Source organism: Empidonax traillii, unplaced genomic scaffold, assembly GCF_003031625.1.
Source record: "Empidonax traillii isolate 1590-97213 ecotype Southwest subspecies unplaced genomic scaffold, ASM303162v1 scaffold2126:size47020, whole genome shotgun sequence".
Taxonomy (NCBI): domain Eukaryota; kingdom Metazoa; phylum Chordata; class Aves; order Passeriformes; family Tyrannidae; genus Empidonax; species Empidonax traillii.
The window spans coordinates 1-1,945 of NW_020957319.1; the positions used below are offsets into that span (position 1 = coordinate 1).

Consider the following 1,945-nt stretch of genomic DNA (forward strand, 5'->3'; position numbering starts at 1 on the left):
AAACTACCAGTAGTACAGCATAAGATAGGACAGTGCTCTACACTAAAGCAATTGTTGAAGCAATTCTACTCAAGCTGGCACCAAAGCAAGAGTTATGAATTAGAGATGGATGGAACTCCCCCAGATCAACGCTCGTGGGGAGATCTCTGCTCTCAACCTCCAGCAGTGACCTTGGGGGGTCCCAGCCAAGGCAGGAATCGCCACACCCCCCCCAAGAAGGGTTCTGTTGGCACAACCTACCCCTGGCAAAGGGGACTGGCCCTTTCTGGTGGAAAGGGATGGACTGACAGTCCCTGGACTCCAGGGGTTGCCTCACCATCAGGGGGGTCATTCGGGGTGGGAGCAGCGGCCGAAGCTCTTCCCGCAGTCGGGGCACTTGAGGGGCTTCTCTTACTGGTGGGTCCGTTGGTGTTTGGTCAAGTTGGAGCTGGTGGTGAAGCTCTTCCCACACTCCCCACACTTGTAGGGCCTCTCCCCGGTGTGGATGCGCCGGTGGGTGATGAGGGTGGAGTTGTGTTTGAAGCCCTTCCCGCAGTCGATGCAGCGGAAGGGCCTCTCCTCTGTGTGTGTCCGCTCATGCAGGAGAAGATTCCCACTGGTCTGAAACCTCTTCCCACATTGCAAGCACTTGTAGGGCCGTTCCCCAGTGTGGATACGCTGGTGTTGGATAAGGCTGGATCTATCAGTGAAGCTCTTCCCATATTCCCCACACATGTAGGGCTGTTCCCCAGTGTGGATGTGCTGGTGTCGGATCAGGTGGGAGCTGTACCTGAAGCTCTTCCCACATTCCTCACACTTGTAGGGCTGTTCCCCAGTGTGGATGTGCTGGTGGGTGATCAGGTGGGACCTCTGGTTGAAGCTCTTCCCACATTCCCTACACGTGTAGGGCCGTTCCCCAGTGTGAATGTGCAGGTGGCTGAGGAGCTTCGAGCTCTCCCTGAAGCTCTTCCCACATTCCAAGCACCTGAAGGGCTTCTCCCTGCTGGGAGGCTGCTTAGGGCCCACCAGCTCGGAGCTCCGGCTCAAGCTCCGGCCGCCTTCCCGGCACAGGACGGCTCTTTCCTCCTCACAGCTCCCTGGGCTGGCTTTGCAGCCCCTCCTCCGGGGGCATCTCTGGGCCTTTTCCTCCCCGCTGCCTTCCTGCGCCGGGGAGCCCTTCAAAACGGTCTCTCCCACCAGGCTCTGCCGGGGGGATTTGTCCTCCGTGCTCTCCGTCCTCAGCTCGGGGCCTGGGGCAGGAAGGAAGAAGGACAGGCAGGGGATTTGCCTCCGGCCCAGAGGGACGGCAAAAGGACATCCCCCCAGTTCTGGCCCCCACAGGCACCACAAGACAGGGCCAAAGGGGCCTTGACTTCCTCCTCACCTGCCTGGGGTCCCGCGGCCTTTTCCTCTTCCTCCCAGCTTCCTCCTCCATCTGCCCAAGCTTTGGGAAGGACAAATCCTGCTGGGGGGAAACAAGGGCTAAACGCGTTGGCTTGGGGGTTCCTCCTGCCCAAGTCCATTTTTAGAACTCACCGGGCATCCTCTGACCATAAAAACCTCCTAAACGCCAAGTTTCAGTGGAAAAAAATACCAAACCAGAACTCCAAGATTCAGACCAAAAAAAAAGTCTTCCTGGGGTTCCCCTCTCAGGTCTCTCCACGTTGGGGTTCTGGGGGGTCCCTCCTGTTTTGGCTGCTGCGGGTCCCACATGTATTGTGCACCCCACTCTCCAGGGTCCCTGCCCTCTCTGGGCTGCTGGAGGTCCTGGAGTTCCCCCCCTCCAGGGTCCCCCTGCTTAGGGATGTTGGGGGTTTTGGAGGCCCCAGGGGTCTTTTCTTCCCTGACTCTTTGCTTTGGGATGCTGAGGGGTCTCAGGGGTCCCACATCTCTGGGGTCTCCCCCTATCCAGGCTGCTGAGGGTCCCAGGGATCCCCCTTCTCTGTGCTCTGGGGGTCTCAGCATC

The 1,945-nt window shown here is 59.0% G+C and overlaps 1 protein-coding gene across 1 annotated transcript; it reads right to left on the minus strand.

Moving 5' to 3' along the window:
* Window positions 1-394: 394 nt before the first annotated feature.
* LOC114071588 (zinc finger protein 70-like) lies at window positions 395-1,533 on the minus strand (the record flags this gene model as incomplete). Its single annotated transcript, XM_027909434.1, has 3 exons — window positions 1,516-1,533; window positions 638-990; window positions 395-553 (listed from the first exon to the last, which is right to left on the minus strand). Coding segments are annotated over exons 1-3 (530 nt in total), but the record flags the coding sequence as incomplete, so codon positions are not given.
* Window positions 1,534-1,945: the final 412 nt, after the last annotated feature.